The sequence below is a fragment of the Garra rufa genome, chromosome 15 (assembly GCF_049309525.1).
Source record: "Garra rufa chromosome 15, GarRuf1.0, whole genome shotgun sequence".
In the NCBI taxonomy this organism is placed as follows: Eukaryota; Metazoa; Chordata; class Actinopteri; order Cypriniformes; family Cyprinidae; genus Garra; species Garra rufa.
In genome coordinates this window covers 5,402,028-5,418,123 of record NC_133375.1, presented here as the reverse complement: position 1 = coordinate 5,418,123, position 16,096 = coordinate 5,402,028, and the positions used below count along the sequence as shown (strand labels likewise).

General features: G+C 35.4%; 1 protein-coding gene across 3 annotated transcripts in view; it reads left to right on the top strand.

Annotated features, from left to right (window-relative positions):
• kansl3 (KAT8 regulatory NSL complex subunit 3) overlaps positions 1-16,096 on the top strand; it is a 48,656-nt gene that overhangs the window by 17,242 nt on the left and 15,318 nt on the right. For 2 of the 3 annotated variants that reach the window (XM_073818768.1, XM_073818767.1), the window contains exons 14-18: positions 979-1,135; positions 1,481-1,558; positions 9,251-9,430; positions 10,927-11,014; positions 15,033-15,160. In XM_073818768.1, the coding sequence (XP_073674869.1) occupies positions 979-1,135; positions 1,481-1,558; positions 9,251-9,430; positions 10,927-11,014; positions 15,033-15,160 (631 nt within the window). The remainder of the gene's footprint in view (positions 1-978; positions 1,136-1,480; positions 1,559-9,250; positions 9,431-10,926; positions 11,015-15,032; positions 15,161-16,096) is intronic. The other variant, XM_073818769.1, reaches the window with a different exon arrangement.

The window sequence follows — 16,096 nt, the reverse complement described above, 5'->3', positions numbered from 1 at the left end:
CATAGGGTTGTAAATGGACCTATGCCATATAGCTTCTATGTAGATATCAGAGAACAATTTAAAATATTGTTTCAATGCATTCTATGGCACCTTTAAAACTTGTACAATTTAACAATTTATTATCAGATAAAAAAAAAAAAACATTTTAGCAAATGATGATTATTTTACATTAAATTGTTTATTTTATTGTTCTCATAAATCCCAGGTTTTCCATAATTTTTTATTTTTTAATGATTTAATTCAAATTTTGTGAGATTTAGTACCATACAAATTAAAAATGTTAAGGATTTATGATTTAATACTTATTTATTAAGAAAAACTAATGTATTTTAATAAAGGCATGAAACATTAACAGGTTAATTAATCATGTACTGCTTTTATTTTATGTATTACTTTTATTTATATATTTTTATGTGCTGCGCAACAGGGATTTATTGTTAAAATTAAAACATAAATAAAATCTATAATTTTTAAGGGATGCACCGAAATGAAAAATCTGGCCCGAAACTGAAAATGTTGGCTGCACTTGGCCAAAAACCCAAAACAAGAATTCTTTTTTAAAATTACTTATTATTTTATTAAATTATATTAAATCATTTTGTAATTTACCTCAATAAATTTAACCAAACTGTATAAAAAAACACCAAAAAAAAAAACAAACAAGCCATTAAAAGAACATAATTTTTATTGAAAGTAAAACAAAATTGTACAGAAAATATAGTAATATAAAATATCAGAATATTATTTGTATTCGGTTCTATGCAACAATAGCAGCATGTATTTTCAGCCATTTTTCTTTTTCGAAAAGGCTAATAATTTCTGGCAGCTGATATTTTGGTGCCTCCCTGTTAATTTTGATTTATTCATGCAAAATTTTCCAAATTCTGTGACATTCTGCTGTATACTGTAAAGTTCATGTAAAAAGGCAGTAGATCGTGTCAAATAATTCATACCTCTGCATTAATATTTCTTATTCAGGATATGTCCAGTGTCTGCAGCAGTCCTACAGCCAGTCCCAAACCCAAGACGGTCGGACTTTCTCCAGCTCAGAAATCCAGTCTCATTACTGCCACACAGCTGCTGAAGACCCACATGCAGCGCTCAGGAACTGTGCTCACACACAAACAAGCACAAGGTTTGTAAACACACAGATTCAGCCCCAGAGCCCTTAAGAAGCATACACACAGGATGCATGATTGTTATGCGCTGTTGTTCTGTTTTTTTAATGTAAGAGTGTGTCCTGTGTGTATCGGCGTAAGCCTGATGGGCCTCTTTTAACCCTGAGCTGTTCTGCTGTCTGTGCATGTTAAATGAACAAGGGCTATGCAGTTAACCATTGAAAAGCTGGGATGTGTAATCACATCCTGTATTGAGGAGAATCTCAGATCCCATCAAGCAGTAATGTGTGTGATTCCTGTCTTTTCAATCCCCTCTGCTTTCCTTCTTCACTCTCTCCATCTTTGTCTTATGTCCGCTACAGCTCAGTTCGCTGCTTTTATGAAACATAATATGCTGGTGAGGAAAAGCATTCCTCCTGGCAGCCCTTCATGTCTCTTTGGTGAGTATCTCTCCCTCTCTTTTTCCTCCTGTCTTCCATCAGTCTGCCCTATTCATCTGTCCTTCTTTACTAAAGGTTATGTCATGTCTGTCACATACATCCCTTTTACTGTTTCACCAGCTTGTGTTTGTTACAGGCACTAACAATAAGCAATGACTGCTTGCAAACCTACATTCTTCTTGACAGAGTGCATATTAAACAAATGAGAGAGTGAAAATAGATTTTCCTGCATAATAAAAACCCTCTAGTCATAGTTTTATTTTCCCTAACAGAGCAGATATATTCTTTCACTTTTGACCCTTCAGTACGTTTAAAGGTGCCATAGAATGCATTGAGAGAATATTTTAAATTGTTCTCTGATATCTACATAGAAGGTATATGGCATAGGAAAGGGCAAAAATTCTCCAGAAACGGTTTTACAGGTCCATTTACAACCCTAGGATTTGTCCCTAGAATGAAATGCTCTGTTATTGCCTTATTTGGAAGGTCTGTGAATATTAAATGAGCTCTGCTCTGATTGGCTGTCTCACAGTGCAGCTCGCTCTCACCCAGCTCAGACACAGCTGTAAGAAAACACATGGAGAAAATATTTATTTAATTACGGAGCTCAGGCCGCTATTAATATGTGGGGCATTGAAACTGCTGCTTTGAATCCACGATAACTTTTTAGTTTCACTTTTGAGATGGGTGATTGCATGTGCTCTGTGTAACATTATACTACAGGCAGTACTTAGCACATTTGACAAGTTTAGATGCTGTCAGCAGTGATCAGGATCTGTAAATCATTCGCCGTCATCCACGCACTCATCTCTCCTTACTCTGTTTATGTGGTAAGGGAAAACGTATGTACAGCAATAGTCTTTGCTGCAATGTAACAGGCTAGCGCAAGCAAGAAGCTAACCGTGTCTCTTCAGTAGCTTGTCTTATTTTATTAGAACGCATTGTGTTCCTTGCCTTTCTGAGTACAGACACCTACGCGTCCCTTGACTTAACATCTCCTGCACAAGCTGGAAAATAACATTTATTCCTGTGATCTGCCACTTTCACTATTGTCCTTGCTTTGTTTTTTCACAATATCCTATCTAGAGATCGTCTGATGATTGGGCGATGCAAATGTTGGGGGCCTGACTGTTAACGATCCTGACTATTGTGCAATAGTCGGTGTTATGTTGGCATTAGGGGTGTAACGATATTACAAACCGAACCGAAATATCGCGATACACCAACCACGATACGTATCGCGAAACTCTCGTGGCGTACCGCGGTACTCTCACACCCCTTACTGTCCATTGTTGGGGTTGACGTCACTTGTCCCTAACTAATTTAACCAATTTAAACACATCTTTATTTTATCACATTTTGATTAAATTGTATTAGTAATGATGAGCTTTTGTTCTAAATTTTGTTCTAAATATTGTATTCTAAAGTTTGTATTTTCCAAGTGCATGTCATGTCATGTGACTTGAGTGAGCGATCACAGGGTACAGGATACTCAGGGCACGACATTAACGCTTGTCCGGGACCAGTGGATTTTGTGAAAGGGCAAGTGAAAGGGGATTTTACTTGCCCGACCGGACAAGTAACGTGATTAAAACATCAAGTACAAACAATAACTAGCGAAGCAACGAAACTTTAGTGAGCATAAATCTGATTTTATTACTTAAGATGACTGAAAACGGACAGTATCAAGCTCGTGCAGGCTATCTGACTCACAGAAAATCAACACTAATAGGCTCAACAGCATACACAAAGAAACAAGCATGAACAAACATACTGCGGTAGGAAAGCACCATTACGATTGCAAACGTGAGTGACATTGATTTTATACAACAGTAGTTCAATAAACTAGTAGTTAATATTAACTGACTTACATTTTAGACACATCATTAACCATTTTTGCAAACGAAAATAGTTCTAAGCAACAGCAGAACCTCCGTGAATTTCCGAGCAACACAGCGGTATTTCAGTACTGAATGATTTAGCATTTTTTTTAATGAATCGAGTCAGTGAACGAACTGGTTGAATCCATCTATGGTTGAATCCGTGACTCGCTCATTAAGACAGTGACTACTGCCACCTATTGGTGGTTCGATTTTGTTTAAAGGTATTGCATTTTTCCAATATTTTTGTATAACATTAATCTTATTACATTATTTATGTATTTGCAATTTTACTGTGTAAATGCATTTTTTGGAGCCTCTTATCTTCATTAAACAGTCTAAGTAAATACAGTTAAATGACAATTTCATTGCAGGCCCGGTTTTTCCTGTGCAATGGAAAGATGGAGTTTGTTGATACTGATTTAATTTGTGCAACCATACAGAGTCTAATTATTCTAATTTGATGTATTGATAAAATTTAAGAATTTGATGTGAATGATGACACATACAGTTAGTAAGGTTAGGAAAATAAAGTTAAAAAGTGTCCTAGAAATCAATTTAAGGCAAATATCACAAATATTCAGATTAAAGTAAGACCTTATAGAGTAGTGATGAAACTATTGCTTCAGAATGGATTAATTTACAGCAAAAAAGGCATTTTTTTTTTTTTGCCCCGGACAAGTAAATTTTTAACTCGGACAAGTGAATGTCTAATTTTCACTAACTTCACTAGGTATCCTGACTGTACTAAAATGGGTTGGCAAAGTTAATAAAGAAAAAGTTTAGTTGTTCTTGTTATTAAGTGAATCTATTGTTCCTTAGCATTGCTGTTAAGATGATCAACCCTAACCCCACAGCAAACAGAAACCGAACCGAACCGTGGCTCCAAAACCGTGAACCGAACCGAACCGTGCCTTTGGTGTATCGTTACACCCCTAGTTGGCATTGACCTATTTTTCAGTGGTGTTTTGCAAAAACTAGATTTATATAAGAAGGAGGAAACGATGGTGTTTGAGACTCATGGTATGTCATGTCTACAGGTCCTTTTCAAAAAATTTGCATATTGTGATAAAGTTCATTATTTTCTGTAATGTACTGATAAACATTAGACTTTCATATATTTTAGATTCATTGCACACATTTAAAGGTAGTTCTAGCCTTTTATTGTTTTAATATTGATGATTTTGGCATACAGCTCATGAAAACCCAAAATTCCTATCTCAAAAAATTTGCATACTTCATCCGACCAATAAAAGAAAAGTGTTTTTAATACAAAAAAAGTCAACCTTCAAATAATTATGTTCAGTTATGCACTCAATACTTGGTCGGGAATCCTTTTGCAGAAATGACTGCTTCAATGTGGCGTGGCATGGAGGCAATCAGCCTGTGGCACTGCTGAGGTGTTATGGAGGCCCAGGATGCTTTGATAGCGGCCTTAAGCTCATCCAGAGTGTTGGGTCTTGCGTCTCTCAACTTTCTCTTCACAATATCACACAGATTCTCTATGGGGTTCAGGTCAGGAGAGTTGGCAGGCCAGTTGAGCACAGTAATACCATGGTCAGTAAACCATTTACCAGTGGTTTTGGCACTGTGAGCAGGTGCCAGGTCATGCTGAAAATGAAATCTTCATCTCCATAAAGCTTTTCAGCAGATGGAAGCATGAAGTGCTCCAAAATCTCCTGATAGCTAGCTGCATTGACCCTGCCCTTGATAAAACACAGTGGACCAACACCAGAAGCTGACATGGCACCCCAGACCATCACTGACTGTGGGTACTTGACACTGGACTTCAGGCATTTTGGCATTTCCCTCTCCCCAGTCTTCCTCCAGACTCTGGCACCTTGATTTCCGAATGACATGCAAAATTTGCTTTCATCCGAAAAAAGTACTTTGGACCACTGTTTGGACCACTTCTGCCGCTGTTTCTGGTTCAAAAGTGGCTTGACCTGGCGCCTGTACACGGTGGCTCTGGATGTTTCTACTCCAGACTCAGTCCACTGCTTCCGCAGGTCCCCCAAGGTCTGGAATCGGTCCTTCTCCACAATCTTCCTCAGGGTCCGGTCACCTCTTCTCGTTGTGCAGCGTTTTCTGCCACACTTTTTCCTTCCCACAGACTTCCCACTGAGGTGCCTTGATACAGCACTCTGGGAACAGCCTATTCGTTCAGAAATTTCTTTCTGTGTCTTACCCTCTTGATTGAGGGTGTCAATGATGGCCTTCTGGACAGCAGTCTGGTCGGCAGTCTTACCCATGATTGCGGTTTTGAGTAATGAACCAGGCTGGGAGTTTTTTAAAGCCTCAGGAATCTTTTGCAGGTGTTTAGAGTTAATTAGTTGATTCATATGATTAGGTTAATAGCTAGTTTAGAGAACCTTTTCATGATATGCTAATTTTTTGAGATAGGAATTTTGGGTTTTCATGAGCTGTATGCCAAAATCATCAATATTAAAACAATAAAAGGCTTGAACTACTTCAGTTGTGTGTAATGAATCTAAAATATAAGAAAGTCTAATGTTTATCAGTACATTACAGAAAATAATGAACTTTATCACAATATGCAAATTTTTTGAAAATGACCTGTATATACAGAACTGTTATTATTCAACTATGCCAAGGTAAATACAGATTTCCATTCTATGGCACCTTTTAAAGTAGTATTTTACTGATAAATCGCCTAGGCCTATCCACCTTATTTTTGCACTGCCATTTGTAAATTTTACGTGTCTGGCTTCCAGTCTCATCCGCATCCAGCTATTTTTAGCTGTACAAAATAGCTTGTTTTGCTGCTTGATATTGCAAATTGGTATGTCTTACCATAATTTTAATGCATTAACTTAATTATGAAAACACTGGTTTGTAGTGCAAACTGTTTTACCGTCTACTGCACGTTGTTATTCTTGTCATTATTTACCTATAGCGGCTAATGAACCAGAAGTCTCACTCATAGGCTGACTTTCATGTTGAAGAATAAGGTGGATATATTTTTTTTAATAAATTAAGTTCAATTCCTCTTCTCTCCACTTACACCAACAGATCTTTCACATTGTATTTTTTACTGGTAAAATAACTATAATGTACCGAAATGAAAATTCTTGGTCGAAACCTAAAATGTTAGATACTAAACATTAAACGGAAAAAAAAAAGCATTAAAACATTGCTATTCCTCCCAATCCTTTTATCAGATTTGAAGAACTTACTACTGCATTTGTTTGTCTGCCATAGGGGTGGGCAGTATGACCAACATTTTATATCAATATGAGTAACTTTATTTCAAGGTAATGATATATCAAAATAAAGTAATTTTGCTTCGAAATATTTATGATATCAAATTTTGGTACCACAGAAATGTATTTTTTCACCAGTGTGACTATCACAAAAAACTAATACTAATTTAAATACTTATTTCTTCTTGTTACAAAAGTAAAAAAAAAAAAAAAAAATCTAGGATTACGAGAACAAAGTCAAAATATTTTGACAATAAATTCAAGATTATGAGAATAAAGTCAGTGTTCTGAGAATAAAGTCAAAATTGTGACCCTGGACCACAAAACCAGTCATAAGTGTTTGAAATTGAAATTGAGATTTATACATCATCTGAAAGCTAAATGAATAAGCTTTCTATTGATATATGGTTTGTTAGGATAGGACAATATTTGTTTGAGATACAGCAATTTGAAAATCTGGAATCTGAGGGTGCAAAAAAAATCAAAATACTGAGATAATCACCTTTAAAGTTGTCCAAATGAAGTTCTTAGCAATGCATATTACTATTCAAAAAATAAGTTTTAAAATATTTAGGGTAGGAAATGTACAAAATATCTTCATGGAACTTGATCTTTACTTATTATCGTAATGATTTTTGACATAAAAGAAAAATCGATAATTTCGACCCATACTTTGTATTTTTGGCTATTGCTACAAATATACCTGTGCTACTTATGACTGGTTTTGTGGTCCAGGGTCATAATTATGAGAATTAATTTGTAGCTAGATATTATAATATGATATAAAGTTAAAATAAAGAGGACAAAAACACTAATTTGTATTTTTTTTTATGATAAAACTAGACAGAATTTGAAAGCTGAGCTGTTATATTAAAAGCAACAAAGCACAAAATTATTGCAATTACTGGATGCTGGTGTGCTACAAATAATTAATAAAAGACGTTAAATATTATTTCAAATCATTTACTGTATTATACCGTGAATAAAACAGCTTGTGAATAGTCACTTATATACCTCAGAAAAGACAACAATATAACTTATGTTAATGAGTTGGAGTCCACTTCAACCTTTACAATGTTTTTTTTTTTTTTTTAATTAAATACATGTGAGGAATGAAAGAATGTACACCGCTGGCGTTTCTGCTGAGTAGGTGGTGAAATTTTCACAAAGAAAACAGTATAATTTAATGAAACAAATATCTCATTGTAATCAAAAAACCATTGATTCACATGAACAGCTTTAACACGTAAACATATTTCGCTATACAAATGACAGATTTTAAAAGCTAAGACTTTGATTTATATTAAAAGTACCAAAAGCACAAAGCTTATTGCTATTATTGGGTGGCTGGCGCACTACAAATGCAATCGAAGACGTGAAATATTATTTCCAGGCATACTGTCTCTGCAAGTATAACACATGGTATGATTTCTGTTAACAATCCCACATATATTCAGATAGATTCTGGTGGCCTGGCAAATTCTCCCGATGCTCCCAATATGGACCATTTGCATGTGCAGGCTATACTCTCAAAATATTATAACTTTAATTGCTACGATTTAATTCTCGTAATTTTGACTTTATTCTCTAACATTTTGACTCTATTCTTAAAATATTATGACTTTAATCTCGTAATTTTAGATTTTTTTTTTATTTTTTATGTAGTACTAAAACGCTGCCGTACGAAAGTGATTTAGTCATGAACAGGGAGGGATTTTCTCTGTTTTGTTGTTTGATTAACAAACGGCAGGAATGTTAGACAACTGTCACTTTAAGAGCAGCCCAGATATAACATGCTTTTTATTTCTTAGCTGTTTGCTTTCACTTAAGATAAAAATTACTGTTTACATTTGCATTTTGTGTGTTGTATTTCACCATTTAAAGCTTATAAAGTGACAAAAATACTCCCTGTTCAATACTTCCGTGCTCTATGATGGAAGTATTGCGCACACCTCTCTGACAGCAGTCAGAAACAGTCTCTTGAAGCCTGTGCATATAGTCAAATGATTTCTCTTTCACCGCTGATTGCATTTCGACAGCTGAAAATCACTTGTTTTTAAATTGCAATGCTGAAAGATGTGTGCAAATAAAACATTTTTGTGACCATGTAGCATATCAATGTCAAGTGAGCTTGTAATTGCAATTGAGACGTTAGATGAAAACTCTACCGGTTGACAAATTCCTACCGGTTTTTCGTGTCTACTGGTATATTGCCAACCCCTTGTCTGTCAGATATGCATTATAGGAGATGCAAGCAGTGCAAGATGCTTGTCATAAAAGCAGTTTCTGTCAGTGCAACCAGCAATGAATAATGCAGTATACTATAATTCTGGAATTTACTTCTGCAAATAAGGCCTGATCATTTTCATATTAAAATTGCAAATTCAGTAGTCACCCCTGGTGTTAAACAATCTTGATTGCATTTCCTTTACACACACCAAACATTGATGCCAAAATGACATCTTAATCTGTACCCACAAACCTCTGCAGTATTTCATATTACCTGTATTGGTTCCCTATGAACCCTTGGTGAGCTTGAGATTGTTGGAGACTGTTGGTGTTTAACACTTCAGCATCATGTGTTTCAGTGCCGGTGCCCAGCGAGCAGGTGGAGGGTTTGGACCGAGAAGACATGAGGCTCCACCTCAAGAGAAGACAGACGCCCAGTCCCACTCCTACCAAAGCCTCCAAAAGAGCCAAGATCAAAGTCACCATCGTCTCCCACGGAGACGCAGCGGGAAACACGGCTGGATCCACTTCTCAGGAAGGTAATGAAAACAAAGGCCTCATTCAGCCCACTGAGCCGCTGGTTAAACTATATGAGACGTATTGATGCATTTGGGCAGAATGAGGATTTATGCAGTTTTCAGCCAGATTAATGACTTTGTTAATCTGATTTGATTAAAGTTGGCTGTTCAAATTAAAGGGATAATTCACCCAAAAATGAAACTTGTCGTCACTTACTGGAAAAAAGTGCTGTGGAAGTGAATAGCTACCTGTTTACCAGCATTCTGAATATGAATATCTTATTTTGTGTTCAACGGAAGAAAGAAGCCCATACAGGTTTGGAACAACTTGAAGGGGAGTAAAGACAATTTTCATGTTTGGTGAACTATCCCTTTAAGGTGAGACACTGCAGGTGAATAGGGTAAAAGAAAAAAAAAGAGTTATCACCTTACTTACAAAGATGATTGCTTACATTGATAATTGCAAACAATTTTTTTTTATTACAAGTTTTCTAAAAGGTTTAAATATGCAGATACGGCATTATTTAATGAAATATGCACTAATTTGCATACATTTCTAGTACAAAAATCTAAACACTGGATCAAGTCAGTTTCGAAATCCTTGTTTTTTGACATATATTATTCATAATTCAGAAAAAAAAACTTTTAACAGACAGAAAACCATGTGTTGTTTACTAATTTGAGAGGAGTAAAATGTTGTATAAAATCAAGCTAATTGTATATGAACAAATCCCTCTGTAAAAATTTCAGAATATAGGCAGGAATAAAAATGTAAAGTCTGGTGTGTGTAAGTGCTACTGAAGCGGAGATTTATGGCTCAGTGTAGGAGAAAAAACTCATTTTGAAAAAACGGCCTTTAAAAATATGTATTGTAATTGAAATCTATTGACGCAAGTAGATAAACCGCTATAAAAGACTTTTAGGTGTTTTCTTTCCACTAGTCTGAAAAAAAAAAAAAAAAAAAACCCTTTATGAAAAGCCCAAAAGCTCAAATTTGAAAGGTGCATGAAAAAACTTTTGCCTGCAGTTTCTCCCCTTAATTTATAAAGCCATCATTAATCAAATCAGATTAACAAAGTCATTAATCTGACCTATTGTTAAGGCATTGGTTTAATCGTTATTGCTTGTGTAAGCTAAGCTTAGATATCTGATCTACACAGCATATGCTACTTTTTGTCTCCTTTCTGAGATAATGTCTCACCACTGTTTATTACTTCTAGTTTTCTGTATTTCTACATTTTTAAAACATACCGTGGTAATAAAATGCACAAAACAATCATAAATGACAATCAAAAAACAGTTGTGTTGTGAAATATCATCAGCATTTTTCATTGTCACATGATTCTTCAGAAATCATTCTAATATGCTGATTTGCTGCTCGAGATTTTAGGACTTTTGGTCAACTTAATACATCCTTGTTAAATAAAAGTATTGAAAAAGAAAAACGTACAGAAGATAAAAGTAGCATCTCAGACTGTGTTTTGTCAACTTCCATTTGTATTGTATTTTCTGTGCAGTGGGTTTGTCAGGAAAGCCCCTCGGACTGACAGTGGGCCAGACGGTATCAGGAGCCAAAGAGCTGTCTGAGCTTCTCAGTGCACAGAGGTACCTTTATCTTTTCACACCAGATACATTGTACAAGAGAAAAAAAGACTTTTAATGCTGTTTACACTAACACAAATGTTTAGTACAAAAATGTGGTCCGATATTAGCATGTGATTTTTCTGTTGAGGCAAATGTGAAAAACTGAAATTAAATTGCACAACTTTCTGTTTCTGACAGCCGATTGTCACAGAGATTAAGTGAAATCAAAATCGTTATTATATATATTTTTAACAGAGTGTCTATTTACACTAACAGCTTATAGCCCGTCTTGTTGGCAGAGGCTATTTACACTAACTCAACCCACCAATGTGTGATTTGGATAGTCAACACTACAAAAGGTGGCTATTAATTGTCAGTTCCAGTGGTACAAAGGATAAATTGTGTTTCACTCTTTTCAACGCGACCGATCCGGGTTCAAATCGCCCTTCTGGCAAACTTTTTTTTTTCTCCCTTTTCAAATCTCATATCGTATAGGAAAGGCATTTATTTTCAATAAAAATGAAGGACATTATTGAAATGTTAAAAATAAAGTATCAGTTAGGGTTAGGGTAGGTGTAGGGAGGGCTTATTGTCCCAATTAGGCAGTACCATTTAATAAACTGAATTAAAACAATAATTTACACTCAGTACATAATTACTGCATTCTGTTTTAATGTACTACAATACTGAGGTGTAGATAATTGCGTCTATTTGCAAAAAGTATGGTAAATATCAGAAAATCCTGCTATTTCAATATAGTGTAAATAGAATTTATAGCTGTTTGCACTTAGTGCAAGTAGAACCCATTGTTATTTGCACTAAATGTAAATGGCATCTATCGTTAAGAAAATATGCTATTTTCACAGCCGCTGGCATTTTTTTAAACAGCTGTTCAGATTTTTGTACTCTGCATTTTTTAAACCAGATACACCAAATATGAGAGTACAGTGACAAGAAGAACTGCTTCTTTCTTTGCTGTTCAATTTTGCTTAACAAAATAGTGACAAGACCAATAGTTCAGATCTTGTTTGTTTGCCAGCTTTATTCACAGTAGAACGGAAAAAACCCATGTACACTGTCATTGCATTGACAGTGTGCGATACAGTTGGGGTCAAAAGTTTACATACACCTTCCAGAATCTGCAAAATGTTAATTATTTGACCAAAATAAGAGGGATCAAACAAAATGTGTGTTATTTTTGTTATTTAGTACTGACCTGAATAAGATATTTTACATAAGATGTTTACATATAGTCCACAAGAGAAAAAAATAGTTGAGTTTATAAAAATGACTCATTCAAAAGTTTACATAGACTTGATTTTTAATACTGTGTTGTTACCTGAATGATCCACAGCTGTTTTATTTTGTCTTTTGTTTGTCCTGAACACTTTTTAGGTCCCACAGATTTTTTTTTTTAGCATTTGTGTATTTTAACCCTTTTCAACAATAACTATATGATTCTGAGATCCATCTTTTCACACTGAAGACAACTGAGGGACTGCAACTATTACAGAAGGTTCAAACACTCACTGATGCTCCAGAAGGAAAAAATATGCATTAAGAGCCAGAGGTGTAAACTTTTTTAAACAGAATGAAGATGTGTAGAATTTTCTTGGTTTGCCGAAATCTTTTTTTTTTTTTTTTTCATTTAGTACTGCCTACTTAGAAGCTACAGAAGATACATGTTTCCCAGAAGACAAAATAAGTAAAATTTCCCTGATCTTCAAATTCAAAATGTTTTCGCTCCCTTTTTCACATCATTTTTTTTCTTTTAAATCATCAGTGAGTGTTTGAACCTTCTGTAATAGTTGCAGTCCCTCAGTTGTCCTCAGTGTGAAAAGATGGATCTCAAAATCATACAGTCATTGTTGGAAAGGGTTCAAATTAGGGCTGTCAAAAATAACGCGTTAACGGCGTTAATTATTTTGTTGTTGTTAATTACGTCAAATTTTTTAACGCATTTAACGCATGCGCAGTGTGACGAATTATTTGTCAGGATTGGGGAGCTAGAGGCGAGATGGAGCAAGGTGAGCCTATATGGACGGATTCAAATATAAAAAGAATGATGATGGTACAGTTAACAAGTACAAGCCTGGGCGACAGCCCCTCTGCAACTGGACTGGTTATAGCCAAGCTTAGGCCCGGTTCTACTGGGGTAGACGGTGCTATATAGCCTACCCTCAAACGAAAGCAAAGCAATTGAAGATCTGACAAACAATCCAGCGTTGTTCATCTCCTGACTAAGTGTAGATGCGATGTAAATAAAATATTCATTGTGTAGTTTAGAAAGCTTTATTGATTATAACGGAACGTTGTGAGATCTCTATGAACTAGATTTGTGACGCTTTTAGTGATAATAAAGGGAGCGCGCTTTGCACTTTCCATGCCATAATCCATTCAGAATTTGTATGAAACTTTCGTTTTTCTTATGTTTTGGGAATTAAATCTGCATAGTTATGCTGGGTTCATTCTCGGTGACTGACACAGTGACAGAGTGGAGAGTGGAAGATACATAAAGCCGCTTTGCAGGTCATCGAGGCACCAGCTCAATCATTTGCATTTTTTCAGTGGAAGCAATTTCAAATTATCCGTCATTTTTGCTCACAAAGGAAAAAGTAATACACCAAAAAACGTTGCAGTGTTTTTATAAAATAAAGAAAACAAAAATGATGCGCTTTCTGTCGTCTCGTTCTTGAACAGGAGTGCTTAACAAAAATAAAGCTAAATGCATGCCTCACAGACATGATAAACATATCTATAGAAAGTTTTAAATTATTACTTAACGAAATAAAACAAATCGAAAACAAAAACTTGTTTAATATGTAATCCTTAATGATACATTTCTCTCTCAAGGCGCGTCCAAAAATTAGATTGCAGGATCTTTGCGACATTGACTCACGTTGACTCACATTGAATACACTTTATTAATAAATAATTCAGATATGTCCTTACTCTTTCCCCGACACATTTATTATTTATTTTTGCCGGTATTTTGTGGCAAGTTTCAGCCTACTGCGTGCGATTGAACGTGGATCTCTTCCAGTTGCGCCATCCCAGCGAAAGTCTTGTGCTGTTTCCACCAGCGCGACATAATTGATGGATGTCTAAAATATAAAAAATAAGGAGTAGCCTAAAACAGGCTCGGTGCGGGCCCTGACATAATATGAAAATATGAAAATTATGTATCTGTGTCCTGTTATTTATATTTTGGTATGCATTTCAGACAAAAAAAATGGTTAGGATTCAGGTGTCGTTGCAAATAGTGATTAATCATGATTAATCCACTGAAAAGTCTGATTAATCTGATTAAAAATTTTAATCATTTGACAGCCCTAGTTCAAATACACAAAAATGCTAAAAAACAGAAAAACAAAGAATTTGTGGGACCTGAAGGATTTTTTTCCTGAAGAACAGCAGGCAGTTTAACTGTTCAGGACAAACAAGGGGGTTCATAAACAACTATCACTTAAACACAGCTGTGGATCATTCAGGTAACAACACAGTATTAAGAATCAAGTGTATGTAAACTTTTGAACGGGGTCATTTTTATAAATTCAACTATAATTTCTCTTGTGGACTATCTGTAAAGGTAATTTATGTCAAATATCTTACTCAGGTCAGTACTAAAATTATAACATGCATTCTGTATGATCTCTCTTATTTTGGTAGAATAATTATCACTTTGCAGATTCTGCAAGGTATTTGACCTCAAATGGATTTGTGTCAGTCTGAACAGTGCAATAACACACAATCACTCAAATTAAAATAGTTTTCACACGGCACATTCATGGTAGTTTAAACGGGTGTTTAATCTTGAGGAAATGACCAGTGCTACTTGTGTTCTTGTGTAATGTTGATCTTGCTACATTGCCCAGTCGTATGATTTAGATTAATGTTTTTATTGTGACATTTGCATGATTTATGCAATGCCATGCCGTGCTGTACTTCATCTTCACTAATAATCTACAAAAGTTCTTGTTAAATAGCATCAGTGTGTGTTGGTGGCTTGATTGTGAGCTGGTGTCCTGTGCTTCTTTAGGTCAGGTGGTTTGGCAGATGTATCTGGAGCTTTGGGTTCTAGTGAAGGGCCGTTTCACAGCCTGCAGGGGAGCATGATGTCCGGTTCTTCCTCTCCTGTCCAGGCTCAGGCCCCCACCACTGCACAAGGTACCCACAACCATTACATTCTACCAACAGGATCGTCTACAAGCGCTTTAAATTAGTGTTCATTTCGTTTTACGAAAATTATGACAAAAATATGTTTGTTGATTACCTGGACTAAATGAGACGACAGCAATATCATTAAACACCAACTGTGGTTGGTGTTTAAAAACACTAATGTAGCTTAAAAACGAAAAATATAATATTTTCTACAACACAAAATGTGAAATGGAAAGAGCCTTTTAACAAGGCTCTATGAGTGTTATTGCTTGGGGTTGCCAGATGTGAGGAGTTTAAATCCCTTTATCTTTTCTCTTAAAAGGACACATTTTCTGCCTTGTTTTACCTAATCCTGGCCACCATGTGCCATGTTAAGTTATATGATAATGTAATATATATTATGATAATTAGGGATGCTTCGATCAGGATTTTTGCAGCCGATACCGAGTACCGATTTCGTGTCGTGGTACCAATGCCGATTCTGATGCTTTGAGCTTTATATAACTGATATGCAATCTCTCTGATCAACATTCATCTTTTTTCAGATAAAGTATTACTATAGATGTTGCTTTTGTTATATTTTGTTAAATTTTTACAGTAATGTAACTATCATTTTAAGAGAGTAATGAATAATCACTTATACAGTGAACATTTTAATATGCCTTCAAAATGGGGTTATAAATACAGTGAATGTAGTTCCAGGCATCTCTGGATAGCATTACATGTCTGTATCACTTCACCAAATAATTTCAGTTATTTTAAAGATCCTTACAGCCTAAAACAGCAAAATAACCAAAACCCACAATGACACTGGCCTTACTAAATATGGTAAAAAAAATAGGATAAAAACAACAGATTATTTCCATGTTTTAGCCACAAAATTAAGTTTTGTTATGTACGGAAAGCACATAGCCTACTCTATTTCTCCCACTCTCTCTCCCT